The 23,972-nt window shown below is 45.8% G+C and overlaps 1 protein-coding gene across 1 annotated transcript in view; it reads left to right on the top strand.

Moving 5' to 3' along the window:
• Ano2 (anoctamin 2) overlaps positions 1–23,972 on the top strand; it is a 258,087-nt gene that overhangs the window by 4,286 nt on the left and 229,829 nt on the right. The window contains exons 3-5 of the mRNA XM_035448746.1: positions 15,721–15,872; positions 18,507–18,561; positions 20,982–21,033. Coding sequence (XP_035304637.1) covers positions 15,721–15,872; positions 18,507–18,561; positions 20,982–21,033 — 259 coding nt within the window. The remainder of the gene's footprint in view (positions 1–15,720; positions 15,873–18,506; positions 18,562–20,981; positions 21,034–23,972) is intronic.

Raw genomic sequence — 23,972 nt, 5'->3', positions numbered from 1 at the left:
ACACAACGTGTCTTTGTTCTATTCTATGGCTGTGAAGAGACATTGTGGCCAAGGCAACTCTTATAAAAGAAAGCATTTAATTGGGGGCTTGCTTACAGTTTCAGAGGCTTAGTCTACGATCATCATGGTAGAAAGCACTGGAGTAGTAGCTTTGAGCTTTACAAACAATCCACAGACAGCAGGCAGGCAGGCAGGCAGGCAGGCAGGCAGGCAGGCAGGCAGGCAGGCTTGCATGCGTGCACACACACGGCTTGGAATGGGCTTTTAAAACCTCAAAGCCCACCCTCAGTGACACACTTCTTCAATAAGGCCACACCTACTCCAACAAGGCAGCACCTCCTAATCCTTCTAATCCTTTCAAACAGTTCTACTCTCTGGTGACCAGGCCTTCAAATATATGAGTCTATGGGGGCCACTCTCATTCAAACCATCTCAGAGTATTTTGAGCCTATTCACCTTCTTCACTCCTACGCCTAACGTCTCCCAGATTCTTTCCCATCTCTCTACCTTCTCAACTTTGTGTCGTCTCCTCTATTTAAATAACAATCCAGTCCAATGTGTGCTTCCCATATACTTATTCATTGGAGCATGATAAGTTTCCCGGGGGCCACATCCTTAAAGAAAACCAACATTTCCTCCCCTCAAAGCCAAAAGCCATCCATAACTCCTCAATCGGTGGTGATGCCTCGCCAGGGCCTCCCTGTCCCAGTACTAGAATATTGACTGGCTTGACCATGTGCAGGCGAGCACAGCTACTGTGAGGTCATGAAAGCAGTGATTCTGTCATGTGCAGAGGATTGCTTCACTCCAGGCCTGTCTGACCTTTGGCTTTTACAGTCATTTCCCACTCTTCTGCCAAGTCCCTGAGCCTTGTGCATATGGGGGTATACATGAGGTGATTCAGATATCCCTAGGGTGATTTTTATGAGGTCATTTCTTATACTGATTTTGGATAAAAATTGGAGGATTTAATGCTAAAATGCAGCTCAGGGAGGGCCAAAGTGCAAAATAATTTATGCAAATTTTCTGATGTGCTAATGACTCAAAGATAAAGGTTAGGCGATCAGAGATGCAATCAACACCACAGAGTCCCTGTTTTGCAGTATTCATGTTTACAAGACAGCATTTACTAAAGGATGATCCCTTCCCCTTTCCCTAACAGAGATCACATAAAATACCATCAATATTTCATGATAAGTGAGAGAAAACAAAACTAAGCTGACATAATTCCAATTAAAAAACAAAGGAGTTTGACATTTTAATTATCTTGAGTAGCCCCTTAGGAGGATAGTATCTATTCCCTTAAGCTTTGTAGAATTTTGGAAATTGTTCTTAGGCACTTGTTCCTGCCTCCCTAGGACTCTGGTTTGGTTAGCTGACTTCTCAAAGTCTTAGGGCATGTATCCACCCACACTCCCAACTCAGGGTCTCTGTCCTGTTTCAGAGACTGTGTTTGTCTGGCAACACAGAACCTCTTGTTTCTGTTACTCAGATATGAGGGCTATCTAATAAAACAGGAGAGAGAGAGAGAGAGAGAGAGAGAGAGAGAGAGAGAGAGAGAGAGAGAGAGAGAGAGGGAAGAGACACACTATAAAGTGGTTATAAAGGCTGTGAAGTCCCAAGTTTTACAGTTTATGAGTTGGATCCCCTGAAGTCAACTGTGGGGCTCAAGCCTGAAAATCAAGAGAACACATGGTATAAATACCAACCTGAAAGTTGGTATTGTAAAGTCCACCAAAACCAATGTTCAGTCCTATTCTAAAGGCAGAAGAAAATGACTGATATCTAGCTTAAAGCACTCAGGCAGGAAGAACTCCATCTTATTTGTGGGAGGGGCTCCCTTTCTGATCTGTTCAGACCACATTAGGGAGTGCAACCTGCTATATATACTTAGTCTACTGAGTCAATGCTACTCGTAGCATTCCTGAAGGGTCCTCACATCTACATCCAGAATACTGTTTGACTAACTATCTGAACACCCACATACCAGTCCAGTTAGCAGATAAAATGCATCATCCCAAGGCCTGTATTTTAAATCCCTTGGGATTTAGATCATTACAATAAAACAAATGCTGGGATAGAAAAGGTGTGATGTGAATGTGGAAAATTGGTCTTTGTGGATGGTATTAACCAGAGATCTCAGGATGAGGTCATTCTGGATCTAGTGTGAACCCTAAGTCCAATGTGCTTAGGAGAAAGCACTCAAGGAGATGTGGCATAGAGGTCCTCAAGGGGGAGGGCTACATGGAGGTGGCAGAGACCAAGTGATGCCATCCCAGCCAGGGAATGCTTGGGTAGACAAGAAAGTGGAAGGAGTATGGAAAACATTTCCCATCCTGGTGTCACAGTGGGCACAGCCCCTGATCCTTTCATTTCAGACATGTGGCCTTCATAGCTATAGGAAAACAGTATCAGTGATTTCAAGTCACCTGGCTGGTGGCAATCTCTGATGGGGGTCCTCTGAAGTGACCTTCTGTCGGGAAGCAGGAAATGAACCGTCCAGGACAGGGGCCTTTGGTAGCCCTATCTACCTGGCAGCATCTGAGCCTTCTTCTTGGCCTGCCCTTGAGACTGGGATGGAATGGATGGCTCTTTGTCTATGGATCTTCCTATTTGAACTTGGCATGTCTGTTGCCATTCTGTTGCCATCAGATGAGTCAGGAGATTCTGATAGAGATAGCATAAAGGACCCAGAGTGGGTACCATCAAGAAGAGATGCTTATTTAATTTAACATTTATTTTCTATTATTAGTTATATTTCCAAAGACAACCACCAGGTTGATAAGGTGAAAGCCTTTGCCTTGGCAAGAGGCATTTCCAGATAAAGACATTTGCATATTTTAAAACCCATCCAACTCTTCTAATGGCCGCACTTGACTTTGAGAAGAAATGTTCCTGAGGCCACTTTGAACAATAAGGATCAAGACAAAGTAGCTTAAAATCTAGACCTGTAGTCACAGGTATAGACTAATGGATAAATGATTGAATCAACTGCATTTTAAATATAAAATTTCCCATACGTTGGGCCACTTGATTAAAGCCTATGTGTATTATTTTGTATTATTTCACAAAATGAGTTATGTAAGTACTCATCTTAGCCCCATTTTATAGATGAGGAAATTGGGTCTCAGAGAGGCTAATAAACTTACCAAGGTTCCATAGTTTGGAGGAGAGACTCAGGGACTTTAAGCCATGCCTATGTGACTTCAGATCCATTCTCCTATTCTGTCACTTTACTGGAACACACACACACACACACACACACACACACACACACACACACACACACACACACACACACACACAAAACTGCTATTGTATCAGACTGTGTTATGTAGTATGAAAGTGTGCTTTTCAAGGTTTATTATGTAGAACAATACTCCTGGGTTTTACAGTGAAACATGGCTATGATCTAACATACTCAATAAGCATTCATTGTTGCATCTTATTCAGCTTATTTCTGGTGTTCTTGTGGGATTCCCAACGGTGGGAGTGGGGATGTCTCTGACTCTTTTTCCTGTGCTTGGGACCCTTTTCTTCTTACTGGGTTGCTTCTGCCCAGCTTTGACATGAGGGTTTGTGTCTAGTCTTATTGTAGCTTGTTAAGGCATGTTGGTTGATACCCATGGGAAACCTGCTTTCTCTTTCTCTTTTTTGCACGGGTGAACAGAAAAGAAGTGAATCTGGGGGAGAGGGGAGGTGGAGGGAGGGACTGGGAGGAATGGAAGGAGGAGAAATTGTGGTCAGGATGTAATGTGTGAGAGAAGAATAAATTAAAAAAAATAAAAGACTTGTAGAGGGCTTACAGGGAGGAAATCGGTTCTGTTATATTCCACGTTCTTTGCTGTGGAAGCCCTGCTAACATCCCAAAGCAATGTAGTATAGAGCCCCTGAGGAGAGATTCATCCAAGATGCTGTGGTCCCAGGTAGAAAAGACACAGGTTACAAGTCTTCCACTGCTGGGGGTTAGCTTTGTGAGTGAACTACTGTTCTCCTTGCCCCTGTAAGGTAAGGAAGACAGACCCTGAATTGTGTTTTGCTTTAAAAAGCTGTGTTCCATGTATAAAGCAGATGATGATTTGTGAGTCTGTCTGGTTATCTGTCCTTCTATCTGTCTGTACTTCTGTCCATCCATCCATCCATCCATCCATCCATCCATCCATCCACCCATCCACATTCCTACCTACCTATCTATTCATGCAGAGTTTCGCTCTTGAAGCTTAGTGGAGGGGCCTAAAGACAGATTCTCTTTGGGTCTCTCACATTCTACTGGGTCCAGTCAGCCTCTATGTGCCTCTACGCTATCCTGTCTCTCTGAGGTGGTTGTAGTGAGTTGTCTCACGTAGTGTAGCTGCCTGTCCCACACCCACAGCTGCTGATCCCTAGCTCTGATGGCATCATTGGTCCTCCTTTGAGTTCCCCTGACCAGCTGGACTGCTTTCTTCCAACCAGATTGCTCTGTTGGACCTACATAAACACCTCGGTGTAGATTAAATTTTTCTAGAACACAGAGTGGCTTCTACCTTTTTCTATGGGACAGACCTTCCTAAAAGCACTTGTCTCATGTCTTAGAATGACTTCCTACTCCTCACTGAATCAACCAATTCAACTCATCCTTTGGACTCCAATCTCTGTCCTACCCTCCTCATTGGTCCCCCTTTTTTTTTTATTCAGACCAAACCTGTCTCTCCTTTATTGGATTCCTAGTCACTATACACCCAGCGTTTACCTTACCGATTGTTTTTTATTTTCCTCCAGTTGCTTTGGGGAGTTATGTTTGGGTTTAATCTGTACCCTAAATCTCTGGGATCAGGAAATCACATTTATTCCACATTTTTTTCTGAAAACAATTGTATTCCGTTGAAGTAATAGTTGCTCCATAATGCCCTAGTAGATTCAGAAAGTATAAGTCAGGAAATCTGGGTGGAGTGGTCCACATCTGTAATCACATCACTTGAGACGGTGTCTTAGGGTATCTATTACTGTGATGAAACACCATGACCAAAAGCAAGTTGGGGAGGAAAGAGTTTATTTGGCTTGTACTTTCACATCATAGTCCATCACTAAAGGAAGTCAGGACAGTGACTCAAACAGGGCAGGGACCGGCAGGCAGGAGCTGATGCAGAGGCCAAGTCAGTGCTGCTTACTGGCTTGTTCCTCATGGGCTGCTCAGCCTGCTTCCTTATAGAACCCAGGACCACCAGCTCAGACATGACCACCCGTAATGGACTGGGCCCTCCCCCATAAATCACTAATTTAAAAAATGCCCTCAGGCTTGTTTATAGTCTGATCTTATAGAGGCATTTTCTCAATGGAGGCTCCCTCCTTCCTGCTGACTCTAGCTTATGTTAAGTTGACATAAAACGAGTCAGTACAGAAAGAAAGGCAGGCAAGGGAGGGAGGGAATCATGGGTTTCAGGTCAGTCTGGGCTACATAGTGAGATCTCAGAGAACCAAGATCCAAAATAAATATATTATGTCCATGACTTTTACTGCAGCTAGTGACATATAAATCCTTGGTTGTAGGGGCAGGGAGTCACTGCCTAGCCTTTGGACTACATCTCTGGACAGACTCGACTTTCATCATCAATGGTTTTTTAGTGAACTAGAGTTGTAGCTGTTTATATAGGGATGGCTGGAGTTGGGACTAACCTCTTGTTGTCATAGCCCGTTCTGGAACATTTGTTTTTAATGGAGGCACTCTGCGGAGGGGGAGGGAGGGAGGGCTTAGATTTCATAGCTCCATGTTTTGGTGCATGTTCTTTGATTACTATTTAAATAGCTGGAAAGAGGGCAGACTGCTTTGACTTTCACTGTATTGACTGTCATGCTTCTCTGCTCCGGCATCGGAAGGGGGTGGGTGGAGAATGGTGACACCCACGTGCTGTGGGTCTAGGGAGAAGCTGAGATGGGACATGGCCGTGCAATGGCCTTGCAGATGAAGTTAGTTAAGGTGAGCCAGGTGTTTTGGCTTGTGCCTGTAACTCTCACACAGGATGCTGAAGCTTCTCTGTTTTGAGTTACAAGCCAATTCAAGCAAATAGTGCGCTCCACACTAACCTGGTGCATAGAGTGAGACCCTGCTTTAAATCAGACATGAAGATGTTTTAAGACACCAGTTTAGATTTCTCTGTGCTTAACACTCAAAATGAAAAAAAATATTAAAATAAATGCCATGGTTTTATTTATTAAAGCCTTCAAGTCGTGTCTGTATGAATTGGGTAGATAGGGGCTGGCTGGGACCTAGGCAAGAAGCTAGCAGGGCTAAGAGGGGAGAATGCTGGCAGGCTGGTGTCGGATCCACAAGAGGGCAGTTTTGAGATAGATGGAGCCATTAGCAATAATGTGAGCACAAAGGAAGTAGACCAGGATGCAAAGGGGGATTTCTTTCCCATCCACCAGTTCCCAGAACAAACAGTCAGAGGCTTAATACTAATCATAGTTGTTTGGTCAATGGCTCAGGCATATTACTGACTAGCTCTCACAATTAAATTAACCCATTTATACTAATCTGTGAGGAAAGGTATAGTGGGAAATTACCAATACGGAGTCAGGTAGAAATATAAGGGTATTTAATAGGGAAAAGCCTTACTTACATAGCGACCTAGCCAGCCGGCGTGGTAGCGGTCTGTACAGCAAGAAGCAAAGAGAAACCGAAACCGCAAACACAGTCACACTATGTCACTCAGACCACGCCCTCACAAGCCTGGTCAGGCACACCTGTAGCCAGCCCCTAAGAAGGCGTGGCTACAGCTTCCCTACAGAAAGGGTTATTTTGGCTTATGGTTTGAGAGGGAATTGACCATGATGGTGCTGAAGGTCTAGAGTTCATGTGGGCTGGAGTGTTTGGCTAGGACTCCTCACAGCCAGGTAGATCAGGAAATAGAGAGCAGAGAGAGCTAGTGCTTGGTCGTATTCCTTTTTTTTTTTAAAAAAAAATTATTTATTTATCCTGGAATCCTCGGCTTTGGTAAGCCTCTGTCCACACTCTGAGTGGATTTTCCATCCTCAGTTAAGTCTCCCTAGAAATGTTATCTCAGACACTCAGCAGTGTGTCTCCCCGGTGATTCCAAATCCAGTCAGGTTGATAATGATCAACCATCACAGCAAGTCCATGAATATATGGAAAGGAATAGGCGAGCAGGAGAAGCAGAGAAGGGAAAGACCACCAACTTCCTGCACTTGGGACTCAGAGAAGGAACTCCTACCCCATATGAATTTTTCAGCAACAAACTGGCACCTAAAACTTACTGTTATATTTTTGAGAGTTCAAAAACATTGTTGCACAATTGGCAGCTTAGCATGGGCTATGATGGGCATACTTGTACCATGGAAATCACAGCAGTACCCTTACCCCTGCATCCTATTCTCTGGAGAAACCTTATTTGTTTATCAGTCAGTCCTCTACTGATACAAACCTGATGTGAGACTCAGGTCCAAAACCACAGTGTGACCTTCTGCTCCATTCATCTCCTGACTGGGGGTCGAGGAGAAACCTGAAAGACGTACCTCTTGCTCCAGGCATGAAGTGGTTTTTGGTTAGAGAAGGGACAAGGACATCAATGTTCATATTATGGATTCCGAGCAGGTTCTGCTATGCTTGGTGTAGAAATTAATTTCCCACCATAGTGTTACTTGTTCACTCGGCTCTGATCCGTCCTCCACCCCTCTATTCATCCTCCATCCTTCATTATCCCCCCATGTGATGAAAATCTCTGAAAATCACTGTGCCTCAGATGTTCTGCTAATGCAGTAGTGAGTACAGCTGTCCTCTGGCCCTGATGGCTTTTATGTGGTGAGAATTCAGCATTTTATGGCTAGTTGTAAATTGAGAGATCTCACAGAAAAACCAGAGGGGTGTATAATGAGAGCCAACAGGAAGGAACTCTTTTGGATGACGATGGGTGAGTATTTGAGTTCAGCTCTGAAGGCTGGGCAGGAGTTGGCAAGTTGGGAGGGCAAATGAGAGCACTTCTGGAGAGGGAAGGATTCCCAGAGCCCGAGGTCAGAAAGTTCACCTGTGAGAGGAACTGAGAGGAGCCGGTGTGGCTACAACACAGACGAGAGGAGAAGGATGAGCCTGAAGAGGGAGCTGGGAGGCACAGCTCTTAAGGGGCCTTGTCAGCCATGTAATTTAAAAAGCTTGGATTTTATCCCAAAATTTGAAAGTCAGCAAACATTCATTCATGTGCAGAAGACATGCTGACAACAGAAATAAAAACCATAAACGAATACAGAATTGGACAACAGAGAAAGAACTCTTTTTTTTTTTTTGGTCAGTATACTATGGACTACATGCAGCATTGCAGCTGACAGGAAACTCAAGCTGTAGGCACAGGTAGAGCAGTGAGGGGCTGCTCAGTCTCCGGTTGTGCCCATCAAGACTCCCTGCTGGTTCTAGGTTTATGGCTGAGCTTCACAGTTCCTGTTGTTGCTTCCATTTTGATAGAGGAAATGGCTTAACACTCGCGTGCATGGACAAATGTGCTTACAGGCCGAGAGTGAGGACAGATGTTCAGCAGCCTAGAACATCTCAGCCTTGGTTCCTCACACGCCTGAGTGTCTTCCCGGCACCATTTGGGGGTGAAAACAGAGGGGGGGAGTTCTGTGCATCTTTGCTTGGCTTTTTCCTCTTCTCAGTCCTTGTCCACCTCATGCCTGTGTCCTCGAGCCATCTTGTTTGTCTTACTTCTCTGGCTGGCTCAGCTTTTGGAAATTGGAGCAGAGGGCATGAGGAGGTAGTCTTCAGACACTGTCTGACTGCTGAGATGAGAAAGATGCTGGAAAGAGTGACAGTTGAACCTCAGTGTTCTGACAACTGATGGGATAACAGAGGGAAAACGATCAGGCAGAGAGACAGAAAAATTGACTTTACTTCTGTTGACATGGGTGTGCCAGGTGGCACACACTGCCCAACTTTTTGCTTGGACAATATTCTTGCTGGCTGACATGTCCTGCCATTTGCAGGGAGAGCTCCTCACAGGCCACTGCAGAGAAAAGTGGCCTAGGGGTTATTGGGTTGTAAACACTTGTATCTTATCTTGCTATACATTTTTCTTGTTTTGTTGTTGTTGTTGTTGTGGGTCCTTGGTGTGTGTTCATTAAAATTGTGATGCTACGTCAGTTTTCTCATCTGTAAAGTGGGGGCAATGGCTCATAAACATATCCAAGATAGATATCACTAGAACATTGACTCCCCGTGTCCCAGGAAAGCATATGATTTCAATGCAGAGAGGAAGCAAGTCAGTCCTGGGACCACACTGCTGTGCCTGTCTGGGGGGTGGGGGAGATGGAGAGAGACAAGGAAGAAGAAAGAAGACAAAAGAAATCTCAGTGAACCCCTTAGACTGTGACAGTGGGGCCAAAGCAAGCTTTTATGAGAACCACATTTGATCCCAGGAATAAAAAATAAGAGCAACATACTTTAACGATTATTTATGATTTTAAACACATGAAAGACGCAACGTGTACCCAGGGAGGCGCATCGTGTACCCAGGGAGGCATAATGGGGAACAGCTGGGGGACATGTGTCTCGCCATTTCTGAGGATGTTCATAATTCTCTGATGTCCAGGAATAACAGTAATAATGATGCCACCACTGATTATTAGTAATAATAAAGAACATCGAGTATCTTTCTGGGAAGGTGAAATGAGAACCTAGGCTGCTGGGCTAAAAGGGGTGTTCTAGCTTGATACCTCCTCTGGGGCAGACCATTGGGCTTTGCCAAGGATCAAAGGCCGTCCCAGTCAAGGGAAGAGTCCTAAATAGGGCATCCAGGAGACCTGAGTTTTAGGTCCAGTTTTACATCTGACTCTGGCAATTCCTTGGCCCTCTGAGCCTTGGTTTTCTCATCTATGAGGCAGAGGTCCTGCTCCTCCCTGGTAGGTCATGCAGTGTCTTCCTGGGCTCTGATGAGAAGCCGCTGGTGGTGCAGGTGCTGGATGCCCTTCTGAGCATTCTGTAAGGGGCGGGGCTAACATCAGAGTTGTCAGCCCTGCACATTCCCAGAACTTGACACCATCAGCTATCAAGCCCAGGATCTCTGGGGGAAGCCTGGAAGTGCTTGTGCCATGAAAGTATGCTTCTTTTCCTTAAGTGTTCCAAGTCGTGGTCCTGCTAGACTTGGGGAACACTTTCAAAACTATCTAGCCTGCTCCCTCCCCCCTTTTATGACTTGTTAAGTGGGTCTGGAAGAACTCTCAGCCCAAGCCTAATTATCCACTACTACTGAGTAAACCAGTGTTTGCCCCATGCCCCAGGAATTATAGAGTTTTCCTATCTTGCTGGTGGAAATAGGTGCCATTCTCAGTCCTTCCAGATGGTTCTTTTTCTTACAGGAGGTCATTTTTTCACACCTATGCAGCTAGATGTTCAAGGGGTTCCTTCAGTAGACCACTGTGGTTCTATGAGCTGGGTCCCCCTTGGAGAGTGGATGGATTCTTGTCTCCATCCTTCAAGGTTTATATTCCTGCCCCTATAACTCAGGGATCTCAGAATCTATTTGCTTCCCCTGACTTATCAAGGCAGGGGCCTGGAACAACCCCACACATCTACAAACATAAAACATCTGATGGGTCAAACCTGAACCTATAATATAGACATTCCAGGCAAACAGAGAAGTAGAAAACTTAAGTTGTGCTTAAGGGGAATTACATGAGCTTGCTAGAGCTTGGAGCTTAAATATTTTCCAAAGGTCTGAATATAAATTCTTGGTCCCTGGTGTGGAGCTATTTGGAGGTGATGGGATCTTTAAGATGAGGGTATGTGCCTAGTCTTACTGTAACCCTTTTCTCATTATTTATGACAAAATGAGCAAGAAGGCCACTCTTCTCCTGAGGCCAGCTGAAATGCATCCCCCACCCCAGTGCCATACTTTTCAGATTCCTCAACTGAAGGGGGTGCCACCCTTCTTGAAGCCCCAAATCCCTCTGCTGCCTCATGAGTATCTTGTATATAGCTTTTTGCTCAGCAACTTGAGACTGTCATAAGACAGAAGAAAACAGACTTTTAAGTCAGAATATCTGGATACTGGCTGTTGGTCTGTTCATTCACGGCAGCATTAAAAATTAACCTGGAACCACACTACTGGAATTCAGTTGTGGAGAGTGAGGAGGGTTGAGCAAAGGAGCCAAGAGGGGGCTGGAGAGACCTGCAGAAACAGTGGACCTGACCTACTGATAGCATGGAGACCCTTGTCATAAAGCTGGGGAAACAGCATTGGACCAAACCAAGCCCTCTGAATGTGGGTGCCAGCTAGGAGGTCAAGACAGTCTATGGGACTTCTAACGCTGGAGCCAGTCTTTAACCCTAGAGCACAATGGACTTTGGGAGCCCATTCCCTATGGAAGGATACTATTGTAGCCCAGATACAGCAAGGAGGGCCTAGGCCCTCTCCCAAATGATTTGACAGACTTCGATGGTCCCTGGTGGGAGGCTTCACTATCCCTGGGGAGGAGTTGGGAGATGGGTTGGGGGGCTGGTGGGGAACATGGGAGGATGGGAGAGTGAGGGAAAGGGGGGTGGGTATGTAAATATGAGTAGTAATTAAAGAATTAGAAAGAAAAAATTAACCAGATTTTTAGTAACTTAATAATAGTCAAAACTTAGTAGGCAAGAATGATTTTTGAGGACAGTAACTTGAGCAGAGGTGGGGTCAGGATCATTTGGCTTCCCTTGGTGGAAGCTGGGGTCTCTTGGTGGTTTGAGGTTCAAGGGGCTTTGTTTCCATAGCTGTCATTTGCAGAAAGTTCGAAGGGACTCTAGTTAGGGGCTTTTCCCTCTTTGGGGACACTCAGAGTGTTTTAGGGACATGAAAGGAGGAGGGTTGGAAGCTGCTGATCTTCTAGAATGGGGCCGACTGGTGTCTCCTCTGTCATATTTTGCTGACCAAGGGACAACAAAAGGGATTAAGGGATTAAGACTGGCTCTAGGGATTAAGGCTGGCTCCAGTGTTAGAAGTCCCATAGACTGTCTTGGTCTCCTAGCTGGCACCCATATTCAGAGGGCTTGGTTTGGTCCAATGCTGTTTCCCCAGATTTATGACAAGGGTCTCCATGTTCTCAGTAGGTCAGATTTGGGGAAGGAGCAAGGGGGAATGTTGTGTCTCGAAAGGACAATCACCTGTGTGGACCCTGTGTTCATAATGAATGCATTGCAATCTTTCTGGAATTATGACATCTGTGCTTCAGCTATCGCACTCACAAACCTGGAAATCTAAATATTGCAGTGGGTACTGGGGAGGTGGCTCAGAGGTTAAGAGCACTGTCTGCTTTTCCAGAGGACCTGAGTTCAAATCCCAGTACCACACTCACAACCTTCTGCTGCAGGAGCTCTGAGGCCTTCTTTTGACCTCAGTGGGAACCAGGCACCCACAGGGAACACAGACTTACAAGCATGCAAAACACCCATAAGAAATAACCATTAAATAAAAACAAAAGCTGTATTGTAGGCATAACTGGTTTATGCAGCATTAAAAAAACACTATAATAACTATTACTATTAATGATCATCTTCAGGATAGTATGTCTATGTTTTACTCAGGACAGATCTCACTGATTGTGTAATATTTGAGGAGCCAGGAAGGTACCTCAGTTGGTGAAGTGCTTGCCGTGCAAGCACAAAGACCCGAGTTCAATCCCCAGCATCTGTGTAGAAAGGTTGGTGTGGTGACTGCCACTTGCAATCTCAGGGCGGAGGAGGCAGAGCCAAGAGGATCCCTGAGCTCTCTGGCTAATCATTGAAGCATTATCAGAAATCATCTTTTGGATCCTTAACAATTAATATCTAGTTGGGCTGTATGGGAATCAGAGCTGTTTTTTTATATATAAATTCTTTTTTAAAGAATGTGTTCTTTTCATTAAAAATAATTTATTGTAAGTTTGTGGGAGTGTCAGTCACTATAAAATTTATCAATTAAATTGAAGCTATGAAAGTAGGCAAAGATGACAAAATTGAAGTTCTTTTAAGCAAAATTTCTACTTCAATTTTTTTCAGATTATTTTTGCTTTTATTATTTTACTTTAAATTCTTTTTTTAAAAAAACTTCCTTTTAATTTATTCTTTGTGTCTTTCATATCATGCATCTAGATCCCATTCATTCCTCCAACCCTTCATATCCCCCCTCTGCCCTTGCAGCACTCCCCCATAAATAAAATAAAATTTAAGAGGGAAAAAAGTATTTAACCTGTTTGTCCATCTATGTTTATTTGCAAGTGTTGGTTGCAAAGAGTCATTGATTTGGTTTCTGCTACACTATTGATGCTGGCCCCTCACCAGGCTTCCTCTTGGATGTCTTGTTGCTGTGTGTCATGGAGATCCTGCAGCTGTGGGTCTGTAGGACCCGCCCCTTCACCTGCTCCTACAGATGATAGACAGGGTGAATGTTGGGGTCGGCCATATCGTAACCCTGGTTCTGGGCCTGGGTAGTTTCAGGGTTGGTCAGCTCTCCACACTCCCCCAGTCCTCACCACCAGGGTGAGCTCTCCAAAATTGCCCAGGTTATTTCACCCCTTGCAGCAATGAGCAAGGGGCAGGGCCAGTTCTCCTGCTTTTGTGCCCTTAGGGTGGGTTCTCCTGCATCTACACCCTCAGGGCCAGCTCTGCTGTATTGTTCAGGCAAGGTGAGGGAGTCAACTCTCTGGAGTGCTGCAGCCCAGATGGTGAGGGGCAGGGACAGCTTTCCTGCTCTTATGACCTCAGGGCCAGCTCTCCCATCTGTCACAGGTGGCAAGGGGCAGAAAGGTGGGCATCTTTCCCAGGCCTATACCACCATATGGCAGATGAGGGGCAGGACCACATCTCCCACCCTCACGTTCTTGGGGCCGGTTCACCCGTACCTCTGTCAATAGGGTCAGCTCTGCTGTGCTGTCCAGGCAAGGTGCAGGGCCCACTTAATTGAATGCTGCAGCCAGTGGGGGGGGTAGGTCAGCTCCCTTATCTGCCACAGGTATCTAGAAGTGAGGTGTAAGGGGTGACAGTTCTCTCCTGACCATGTCACTGTGGGACAGGTGAGTAGTGGGGACAGCTCTCCCATATTCACGACTTGGGAGCTGGCTCACGTATACCTCCACCAACAGGGTTGGCTCTACTGAGTTGCCCAAGTGAGGTGCAAGGCCTGCTCTCCCTAGCGTTACAGCTGGCAAGGGCCTAGGGCAGCTCTCTCGCTCTCATGACCTCAGGGCCAACTCTCCCAGCCACCTCAGGCATAGAGGGGTGGGTGGGGGCTCTCTTCCCTGCCCATGTCACCATGTGGCAGATGAAGGGCAGGGCCAGATCTCTCATGCTCGAATTCTTGGGCTGGCTTACCCAAACCCCTTGTAAACAGGGTCAGCTCTGCTTTGCTGCCTAAGAAGGCTCATGGTCTGCTTTCCGAAAGGCAGGGAGGGATTCAGCTCCCTTACCAGCTGTAAGTGGTAGGGAGGTGGGCATCTTTTCCTTACTCCCACCACCACACTGCAGATGGGAGAGGCAGTATCGACGGTGCCCCTCTCACAACCTCAGGCCTGACTCTCCCAAACGCCACAGCTGGTAGGGTTGGGTCAGATCCCCCACCTGCTGCAAGTGCCGAGGGGTGAGGGAAGAGGGCATCTTTCCAACACCCATGCCACCACGTGCCATACAAGAGGGGTATGACCTGTTCTCCCATTCTCACACCCTCAGGGCCAGTTTGCTCATGTCCCTGTGAACAGAGTCAGCTCTATTGTGCTGCCTGGGTGAGATGCTTCAGCTCGTGAGGGGCAGGACCTGTTCTCCCTAGTGCTGCAGACAGTGAGAGGCAAGACCTATCCTCTTGGCCTTTGGTGGAATCAGGAGCCATAGACATCATCAGAGACCACACCACAGCTGCATCACAGCCACGAACCTAGACATGGGCCTCAGCCGCAGCCCAGGCCCAGACTTCACCATGGTCTTGGGTGACAATCAATTTGCCCATCTCAGCCTGCTCTTCATCTCTTTGTCATCTTCAGATATGCTCCTGTGTATAGGAAATGAACCAGTCTCTCTCTCTCTCTCTCTCTCTCTCTCTCTCTCTCTCTCTCTCTCTCTCCCTCCCTCCCTCCCTCCTCCCTCATACCATCCCATCCATTTGCTCACCATCATATTGTCCGTCTTCCCAGCGGGCCCACGTTTTCTCCTCAGAGCTCAGGGTGGATTGCCCCAGGCCTGCGTGTGGGTCTACTTGTCCCACTCATCCCTCATGGCACTGGGCAGGATCATGCTTCCCTATCACAAAGAGGTCATAACAGTGCCCAAGCACCCTGCACCTCTGCCAGTTAGTTCCTGTTTGGTGGAAAAGTGTTGGAGTCTTCTCTCTTGCCGGGGCTAGAAACCCTGGGCTGTGTTTGGTTGAGTCCCGCCCACCCCAGCTGCAAGGCATGGGGCAGAGGTGTTGCTGGAGTCCTCTAGCAGGCCTCTATACATCAATCCTATACACATTTATCTAGTGGAGGTGTGGTGATTGCCTCGTGGTAGGCCTGTGGTTTCTTTAAGATGTTGTGGCAGTCAGGAAGTTTGGAATCTGCATGTTTCTTTGCCCTGGCCACCTCCACAGGGCATGCGACTGAGAGGCTTTTAAAAAGCAATGAAGGTAAAGACAGGGCCCTGCTTATTCCTCCCACCCGCTCCCTCGCACAGAGCATTTTCCCCAGAGACCTATGCCCTCTGCTCTTCTTCATGTTGCAGGTGGCATCCTTTTTAGACCTGTGCTTTGTTGTTTACAGATGTACGAGATCAAAGCAGGAGGTAGCATCGCAAAGAAGTTCAGTGCCATTCTGCAGACGCTCAGCTCACCCCTGCAGCCCAGGGTTCCTGAACACAGCAACAACAGGATGAAAAACCTCTCCTACCCGTTCTCCAGGGAAAAAATGTACCTGTGAGTATGGGAGCCACTGTGAGTGGGCAGGCACATGACAGGGGGTGGGGAAGGACTTGCCCTGCCATTCTTCCAATGATGACCCTGGAAACTGGGAGTCAGGGGGAGGAAGTAGCTGTCCTGGGAAAATAGTTCCCAGACTTAAGACTGCCCTTTCTCTGTGAGGTCATTCCAAATAGCCCTGGACATTCATCCAGGGACATCTGTCTACTTCTCGGCCACTGTAGAGGATGGTTGGAGAGCCAGGGGACAGCCAGGTGTGAGAAGGAAAGTGCTCACCTCCTGGGGGGAAGCCCTTCTACCAAATTTGTCTGATTAGGTTTTGATAATGCATGTTGAAACCAAGAGAAGGTTCTGGATTTGTGTCTACCCATTGCACACTCATGCTTTCCTTGATTCTGTGGAAAGCTATACCCACCCAGGAAGTGTGGATGAAAGTCTCTCTATGGGGATGACCACAGTAGGAAAGTGGGAAATGAAAGATGAAGCTTTGAAGCATAAGACATGCACCAGGAGCTCAGGAGAAACCCTGTAGCTATCGGATGATAAGAATTGAGTGAGCAAGGCACAGAAGGGACACAGAGACCCAAGAACACAGAAAGAGCCTTCCCTTTTAGAAGCAGTGTTTCTGTGTTCACTAGAGAATGCCTCCCACTATCTCGCCATGCTTAACAACAATTCTATGAATATGCATATGTTTCACAGCAAGTCCCCACCCCCTTTGCGACTATATTACTGTCCTTCTGTTCCAAAGGGGAAACCAAATTTCCTCAGCCCAGGGCCATGCAGATATAAGTGACCCAGCAAGAACCAGCATGGCACCCTTTTTTATACATATGTATCATATAGTTTGGTCATATATACTGCTCTTTATATCTTATCTTCCTCCCATTCCTACCGAACCCTTTCTTCTTCTCAGCGAGTTTCTTGAGTATTTCCATGTTTTTTCTTGCTTTTTGTGATCCACTGAAGTTTACATGACTGTGGGTCAAGGGTTATATAATAGGGCATGGAAACTCTCCAGCAGCTACAAGAAAATGACACCCCTTCTTCCAGGAGCTATTAACTAATGGCTCCTCAAGAAAGGTGAGGCTTCCAAAGCCCCTCCCCTATCTTTGATGGGATGTTGAGGAGTCCAGTCTTCTGCAGGTAACCAGCTGCTGTGATTTCACGAGCACAGTAAACGACCATGTCATATCCATAGGTTTCTTCCTCCTACCTCTCCTCTACTTCTTACATTGCTTCTTCCTCTTCTTCTGCACTAGTCTCTGAGCCTTGGAGTGGGTGACATAGCTGTTCTGTGTTGCAGTGACCACTCAACAACCGCTTACTCTCAACACTTTTTACTAGCTATGCGTCTCCACTTTAACTTCCATTTGCTGCAAGAAGCAGCTTTTCTGACCAAAACTGCGAGTGTCTTTAGTCTTGTGTATAAACAGATATTTAGAAGGTAGTTTGTCAACATGTCTACTTAGCATAGTAGTAGCTTCCCCCTAGGGCATATGACATTTTGCCAAGAGCTTTTGTCTAGGTTACAATACCAGGCATAGAGTCCCTCTCAAATCCAATGAGAAGGCGATTGGTTACCTCCATGGCAGTCATACCATTATTTCACATCTTGCTTGATAGAGAGATCAGTGTATCTATCCCACAGGGTCCACAGCTGGTGAACCTGTTGTTCTTTTTGTCTCTGGTTTCTTCCATGCTCCTCCCCCTAGGCTTTAATTCATGTGGATGCTGGCTTCTGATCAGCTATCCCCCTCACGTTTCTCTTTGTTTCACTTCTGCTATTCTTTAAGGCCTGTTAATAACCAGTATGTTTTCTAGAAAATTCTATTCTTCCCAATCAAAAGTCTGATCTCTGTCACTGACCTGGCATAATCACAGTCTATATAGCATCATGCTTCACTTGGCATCAGTCACTGTGATACGTGTGACTGGTGACTCCCAGGAAAATAAGGAGAAGGTCCAGTGATCTGTGCCTTCAGCAAGGACGTTTGACAGCCAGAACACTCCAAAGGTGCTGTGGGACTTTGTGTTATTGTTTGTTGTTTTGAGACAAGTTCTTGTGGTGCAACCCAGGCCGCCCTAGAACTCTCGATGCCCCTGCCTGTCTTTCGAGTGCTTGGATTCACAGGTGCTTTTGTTGTTGTTCAATGTATGAACACTCACAGGGCCTTCCATAAATGAGTTTGGTATCTACTGATGGAAATGGAATTTTGGAAGACAAATAGTTATAATCCCAATACCCCCAAACTAGGCTCTTTCTAAAAATTTATTTTCACTTATCACAGCATACTTTTTCTATCATAGCTTTCTATTTACAGACTTCTCATAATTATAATTTTCAATGCCTTCAAGACAATCTTCCATATTAATTTCGAACTTGAATAATGTGTGCTGGATAATTTTATAATATGTTTCTTCTGCTCATTTATTTTCATTATGAACAATTCTTAGAATGAGTTTTCAGAATTCCTGGGTCAAAACAAGCATCCTTATTGTGTCTAAGTGTGTGAGAACTTTCATGTCTTGCCATGTTGCTTTCTAAAGGTTTGCCCTGGGCTGTGGGGACAGTGGTGTCAGGGTAGGATAGTGACGTGATCTCACCATTTACTTTCTTTGATTCTCTAGGTACAACATCCAGGAGAAGGACACCTTCTTTGACAATGCTACACGGAGTCGCATTGTAAGTAAAGGGTGTACTGGGTTCGTAAAGGCTTTTGGGAAAAACTGAGTGTGTGGTTAGCAGGGCATTTCCTTTCCCTCTCAGTTATCTCTCATCATTATTTGCCTGGAGTTGCCTAGCAACTGTAAGGTATCCAAGAGCTTCCCCATCCCAGCAGTACAAGAAAGAGCAAACAAAGTTCACCTGCTAAGGTTTGAGAGGAGTGTTGCTGCTTATGAACTCCTCATACAGACCTTTCTTAGAATCACAGAATGAGGGATTGTCAGAGGTGGTAGAACTTGAAACCAGCTAAGGCGACCCCCTTGTCCTATAACTAAAGACACGGAGGCTCTGAAAAGCAATACATTAGAAAAAAATCACATGGATTGTTAGCATTTATATTTATCTAGATACTATTATATAGTAATATATCTTTATCTATATGCTATAACAGGACTGGAAGTAGTCCTGATTGCAGGGCTAGTGTGCTTTTATGAACTTTTTCTTCTTTAACCCCCACAGAAAGGTCTTTCCCTCCTCTCCCCTTTCTTTCCTTTCATACCAAAGATCTTATTTGTGTTGGATGTTTGATCTGATAAACATGTGTGTCTGGCCTCTGTTCTTGTGGCCCCATCTCCAGCCACATGGTATCTTCATTTACCCATCAGTTAGTTCTGTATCACTCCTGAGACACATAGCCTGTGGGCAGAGGAAGGCAAGAGGGATCAGAACTTACAGCCTTGTGGAAAGTGCGGAAGTAATATTCCTAGGAAGGAGCTTACATTTCCAGTGCTGAATAGATGAGGGAGAGAGACTTAGAAGGACTTTCCAGCCACCTGGGTGACATAGATGGTAAGAAGGGTCAGGGAGCAGACAAAATTACTGAGCATTTCCAAGACACATAGACAAATGGTCTTTACACGTGCTTTCAAGATGTACAAGAAAACACCTCTGGTCCCTTCAAGCCATGTTTTAGGAAGGATTAAAAAATGGGCATATGATTTCTTTTCTCTTCCTATGGAAAGGGGTATAAATTTCCTGTTTTCTTTGATGCTATTATAAGTCAGTTAATTCTCAACATGGCTTGGCTCTCACACTGTGGGGGGAGAAACAGGGTGTGGAGATTAACTGATCATTGCAAAGTGCTTGTAAAATAATACAATGCCTTATAAATACTGTTCCTAATTATTATCGCTATTGAATTACTGCTGTATTAGAAGCAGAATTAAACACTCTTGAGCCCCGTTCTTCTGGAAGTTATTTATTTACCACTCCCTCTAGGTCTGTGGCAGGAATATAGAAGTGTGAATAATGGTGATGAAACACATCTCTCACTCCCCCTCCTCTAGAAGCTTCCTTTTCTATGCTCTGCCGTTTTCTCAATCTACTCCAAAGTATGAGAAGGGCAAAGAAGAGCCTTGAGTTTTATCCTGACCACCCTGGCCTTTTGAGGGATGTCTCATTTGCATGCATCTGTGACTGTTTTCTGTTACTCCCACCCCCCTTTGTTGGCTCAGTTATTTGTTCCCTTCTTTCAGATAGGATACCATTGCTTGGTCTGGCTGAGGCTTGGGACCCATGAGGAAGTCATTATATGGCTATCACTGAGCCACCTATGTCTCAGGTTCTCTGCTAGGAACACCCCTCCATGTGAGAGATAGCCTCCCAGTCTGATGGCGCAAGAGTTCTCCAGAGCTTTTAGGCTTGTGAACTTGAACTGCAACAGAGCTGGTGGCCCACAGACTACCCACTTCTGCTGAAGGAGGAGGCAGCTGTGAGCAGGCAGGGTGAAAACTCAGGGACAGCTTGGGCAGATGAGAATGCTAGAATAGGCTGCACCCTTCCACACCAAGCACTGCCGTGTCCATTTTCTTCCAGAGGCTTCCTAGGCCTCTGTCAGGGTTCTATCAGCAGAAGGAAAAACCCTCTGATGCGGGCTCAGGCCCTTCTACTTCTGACTGTGTGCCCTGAATGTTTTCCAGCATTCCCTCAGGCTCTCCTAGTTAGCATGTGCCTCTGACTGATGGAGGAAGCGCCATGTAAGGGAACCCCACCTTCCCTGAGGCTCCCCCACACAGGAGGGGGACAAATCCAGATACTTCCTCCCTGGCCCTCAAGAGGGCTATGTGTTGTAGGCTGCCTCTGTTTTCCTTCCCTTCTGTCACTGCAGCCAATTTATAGCCTTTTATTGATTCATTTTATTTTCAGGGTGGGAAGGGATGAGGGGTGTGTGTGTGTGTGAGAGAGAGAGGGGTTAAATTCTTTGCTTCCTCAAAATACTCAAGCTTGAATGGGTTTGACAAGTAAGCCATGAGCTCCGCACATGCTTGGCGTCCCCTCCCTCCAAATGAGGCCTGTGCCTCTGTCCCAGCCAGCCTGCCTCACAGGGTGGTGACGCACATGGTCCAGGCATTCACAGCCCTGCTATCCTTCCCTTTTAGGTACACGAGATTCTGAAACGCACAGCCTGTTCTCGAGCCAACAACACGATGGGTAAGGAGTGCTCCAGCGAGGTGGTCCATGAGGCGGTGAGGGGCTGGGGGCGGCCCTGTCAACACCTTCCTTGGTGGGCAACAGGAAGAGCAGCAGACTCACCCCTCGCAAGCAGGGCTGCCTCAGCTTAGACTGAGCAGCCAGTCTGGGCTGTGGAGTGGAGGCGCCCACTCCATGGCATGTCTAGGGTGCTCTAGCTCATGGTGGTCGAAGGTTCCCTCCTCTTTCTAGGACTGTCTACATCTCTCACTTTATCTGCATCGTTCCACTGCAATTCTCTTGTTCTAGAGTGCTTTTGGTTGCTGTGATAAACACCACGACCAAAAGCAACAGGGGCAGGAAGAGAGAAACGGGGCCAGGAGCTCAAGGCAGGGACCCAGGGACAGGAACCGAAGCCTTGTTCACTGTTTTGCTCCACATGGCTTATTCAGCTGCTTTTCTGATACAGCCTAGGTTTACCTGCCCAGGGATGACACTGCCCACAGTGGGCTTGGTCTTCCTACATCAATTAACAATTAAGAAAATGCTCCCACAGACATGCCCACAGGCCAATATGATGGAGGCAGTTCCTCAGTTGAGGTCCCCTCTTCCCAGGTAACCCTAGCTTGTGTCAAGTTGACAAAAGTGATCAGCATACAGTAGTTTTAAGTAACTACAGCTAATTTTCATGTACTGTTTTTAGGTAGAAAAGTATCTTAGAGGTCTCAGGTGGGTGTAACCCATTCATCCTCTGCATGAAGAAACCACTTCCTCTCCAAGAGAGGGTGAATGACTAAGATAAGACTATACAGCAAGGGGCTGTGAGGTCCAAATGTGCTTCTCTTAAGCCCAGAGTTCTCTTTACTGTAACAGGTGTAATCCATTTGCCTTTTGGTGTGTTTTTCACATATGACTCGTTCTGTGCCCTTGGATCAGGAGCCTCAGCATTTCAGAGTATACACACTAAGGCAGGAGTCTGATACTAGCGAACTGTTCAGAGATGCATATGGTGGCAGAAGTGAAAATCTCCCCAATTTTATTATCACTCATTCCCAGATCAAGTCACCAGTCCACTGATTCTCCCACAATGCTCTCTCTTTGGGGTTTCCACTAACCCCAATCTCTTTCTTGCTCGTTCTCTACACTCATGGCTGAGTCCTGGAGACGGGTGGAAACCATTGCTTATGCCCTTCTGGCCCTGGGCACCTAGCTTTCTGCTCTGCACATTCTACTCAGTTGACTTTATCTAATGAATTAATTTTTAAAATGCCAAGCCTATTAGTCCCATGGCAATCGCTGGTGAGTTTCTGACTGTGTTCACAGACAGTGACTTAACCTTTCTGCAACCCAGTTTCTTTTGTGTGGGATGGAGATCATGAATGTATCATTCAGTTTTTGTAAAGATTAAACAGGCAACTGTGTGTTTGCTTTGTAAACTGGCAAGTCCTTAAAAGCTGGGGCTTTGGGGAGGGATAATCCCCAGGATTATTGGAAGGTCACAGGAAGCTGCCTGCTTCAACTGATTCTGTTTTCTTTTGCTTTTTAGGATTTAATGTGTGTGTGTGTGTGTGTGTGTGTGTGTGTGTGTGTGTGTGTGTGTGTGTGTCCATGTGTCCATGTGCGCGAACGCGCGCGTCTCAAAGTCAAACATCGTTAGGATTTTGTTGTTGCCTAGTAGTGTTCAAAATTTTACTTTCCTCTAAGACATTCAAACAAGCATCTACTTTGAGTACCTTCTGTGTGTCAAACGATGCTACAGAAGTTGAGGAATGCCAAGATGAATTTGGCATATTGTCTACTCTTAAGGGGTCCTAGTATAGTCACTCAGCCAGATGTGTGAATAGGAAATTATGAGACAATGCAGCAGGTGCTGTAATAGATGCATACACAGTGAAACAGGAGCACCAAGCAGGAAGCAGTTACCTTTCAGACTTGCTTCTCCGTGTCAATAGAAATGATCCAGCATCAATTTCATGGCTCCTGAAGACAGTAGTGTACCAGGAATTATCACCAATTACAAATGGCACAGAGAACACAGGAGATTTGTCCAGGGCCACATGTTAAGAGTTGTTTTAAGTGGACCTAGAGCTTGGCTGCCCTGTTCCTCCTCCCTTTGAAGCACTGTGAGCCAGTGGTGGAGTGGGGGTGAGTCTGGGAGTCAGTTCATTGCACCGTAGTTGCTGCCGGCATCCTCGAATTGTAGAGGGATGGTTGAACTGTGCTCTTCAGCAGAAGGGGACTTGGAAGGATACCCATCCTCAAGTGGCTTGACTTCTGCCTGGCAAAAAAGTCAAGTCTTTGGAGCTCTTTGACCAATCTAGAAATCGCCACTGGTAGATCAGAAGTGATGAAGAACATGGTAGGGTCAGAACAGGGAAGAATACAGCACTGTGAAGCTTTGAGATCACATGGACCTTTGAGCCAGGAGATGGATTTAGTTCTTTCCTATCTCTCCAATTTCATACAAGGTGAAGGAAAAGCACAGATGGGTAGACATGACTGACGTTTCTCCAGAGAACTGCTGTCTCATAAATGGAAGAGGAAAGAGAGAGAACAGGATTGTATTTGGCACAGTAGGCATGCCTCTCCATGACCTTGGCCTTGGGTCTGGTCTTCCATATGGTCATTATACTTGTGACCCATGTACAGAGCTTTAGTCTCTTTCTCATTGCACTTAACTGAAAAATGAGAAAGCAGAAGTGACAATGAGCACAGCAGCAATTCAGCTTGGTATCATCACTCTTTTTCTTTGTAGACAATACATTTCTATTGATGCTGGATTTTGTAAAATCCAGTCTATATATAAACTGCATGTGCTGATTTATTTATTTTTCTGCCTTGCTCCACAACATTTCTAAAGAGGCTTACAAGGAAAACAATAAAACAAGCCTAATATAAATAATAAATTGAAAAATAAGAACTAGGAAAAAACACAAATTAAAATTGAATGTCAAAACTAG

Source organism: Cricetulus griseus, chromosome 8, assembly GCF_003668045.3.
Source record: "Cricetulus griseus strain 17A/GY chromosome 8, alternate assembly CriGri-PICRH-1.0, whole genome shotgun sequence".
Lineage (NCBI taxonomy): Eukaryota > Metazoa > Chordata > Mammalia > Rodentia > Cricetidae > Cricetulus > Cricetulus griseus.
Note: the sequence above shows the minus strand (reverse complement) of the source record. Positions and strands in the feature narration are given on the sequence as shown.